Here is a 1950-nt window from a genome sequence, read left to right on the forward strand (position 1 = left end):
TCTCGACGATTTTGACCACTTCGAGGCAATTTCTAGAAAGGTAACCATTCTCGGCAAATCTCGGGCATCCTCTCAATACAATGAAAGGGGGGGGGGGGTTGAGGCTCGAGCGTGCACACGGAAGGGGTGTGCGCACGACGCTGCTCAAGAGCTCGCCGAGTCGGGCACGGTCGGGGGGGCGGGTATGGCAGCAGTGTGTGCTAGGCCCCTTTGGGCAGACCGGGCTGGATTCGGGTCCAGCGAGGGTAGGGTAAGAGGCGCTACTCGCGCACCCAAGGCGCGTGGTGGTCCATGTCACCCAAGATCGCGCGCGCAGACGCCTCGAACTTCGCACGGCCACTCGGGGCTCTCCAGCTCGCGTTGAGCGCCGCCGGCCTACGTTGTGTCAGACTGTCGCTCGGTGTGCGGGCGTGTGTGTGTGTGTGCGGGCGTGTGCGGGTGTGTGCGGGCGTGTGCGGGCGTGTGCGGGTGTGTGCGGGCGTGTGCGGGTGTGTGCGGGCGTGTGCGGGCGTGTGCGGGCGTGTGTGTCCCTTCTCGATTGTCCGTAGTTTGCGAGTGGGATGGTTCCTAGAAGGTTCCTAGAAGGTTCCTAGAAGGTTCCTAGTTTGCGAGTGGGATACGGAGCCTGTAGTGTGAAGGCACCCGGGCTCAGGGTGTGTGTCTTCAGAGCAGCACCGCGTGCATACGAGGCCACGACATGCAGCGGGTGTGTAGCAGAGTACAGCGGGATGCAAAGGAGTCTCCTCTCGCGTGCTGGTCGGAGCACGCAGGGCTGTCTGCTAGGAACCTTCTAGGAACCTTCTAGGAACCTTCTAGGAACCTTCTAGGAACCTTCTAGGAACCTTCTAGTCTGTCTGCCGCATCTAGGGCGGGAGAGAGTGGGGAGGCAGATGGGGGAGATGTGGGGAGAGATGGGTGTCGTCTCCCGCATCTAGCGGGGCTTCGGACGGCTCCTCGGGAACGCCGATCCGGGGGAGACACGGGGAGAGGCTCCGCATCTAGGGCCAGTGTGTGTGTGTGCCATCTCACTGAGGCGGGCATATGGGGAGAGGTGGGGAGAGGCTCCGCATCTAGTGGCCGCCCGCCTCAGCAGGTGGTCCGGCCGGAAGGAGGTCCACCCTGCGCCAGTCACGCTGCTGATGGTGGCGTAGTTGAGCCTCACCACGTCCTCTCGCTCGTAGTAGCCGCCCGGGTTGGCGCTGTCGGAGGGAAGGGCGCGCCCGAGGCCGCGCCACGCGGTCTCGTCGCTGCGAGAGCCTGCGAGCGCGACGTGACGCTCAACACGTGAAGACGCGTCGGAGGCGCGAGAGATGGCTTTGGTGGCGGTGCCGTGGCTCAGGCGCGGTGTGCGGTCGCCACGGAGTGGTGTTGCAAGCAGCCGTGAGCGGTGCGGATCGTCTCTCTTTACGAGCGGGGCGGCCAGGAGGCACCGTTGCGGAGCATTGCCGCGATGATCGAGGTCGTGAGTGAAGAGCCGCTGCGGCTCATGCCCATCACGATGATCTGGGAGCGAGCCCGTTGGCGGCCCTCGGGGCCTCGACATCGGAGTGTCGATGCCATAACGCGCTCGCTCCAACACTGCGACAGCTCGTCTGCCAGGTGTGCTGGCTCCTTCACGGCCAGCACGGGTACAAAGAGGGGTACCCGGCCGGAGAATCCCCAGGCTGCGGAAACGTAGTGTCGCTCAAGACACAAACAAGAGGTGCGATACTGCGGGGGAGTGTAAGGTGCCTATATGGGCCCCCGGAATGTGTCTCAACAGAGGGTGCTGGCTCCTTCACAGCCATCTTGTAGGTGCCTATATGGGCTTCCACTACCTCCGTTTCGGGCTGCCTGGCTGCGGCGGCCGTCACTCCCCGACAAATCCGTCGCTTTTCCGTCACTTGGAAGCCGGGAAAGTTCGCGCAGCTGACGGCTTCCAAATGACGGTCTTTGGAAACTTCCAAGCAG

At 63.5% G+C, this 1950-nt stretch overlaps 1 protein-coding gene across 1 annotated transcript in view; it reads left to right on the forward strand.

The window, feature by feature from the left end:
• Window positions 1–364, forward strand: part of EMIHUDRAFT_311598 (hypothetical protein) — a gene marked incomplete at both ends in the record, with an annotated part of 903 nt that extends 539 nt beyond the window's left edge. The window contains one exon of the mRNA XM_005763739.1: window positions 278–364. Coding sequence (XP_005763796.1) covers window positions 278–364 — 87 coding nt within the window. The remainder of the gene's footprint in view (window positions 1–277) is intronic.
• Window positions 365–1950: the final 1586 nt, after the last annotated feature.

The sequence above is a fragment of the Emiliania huxleyi genome (assembly GCF_000372725.1).
Source record: "Emiliania huxleyi CCMP1516 unplaced genomic scaffold EMIHUscaffold_62, whole genome shotgun sequence".
NCBI lineage: Eukaryota > Haptophyta > Isochrysidales > Noelaerhabdaceae > Emiliania > Emiliania huxleyi.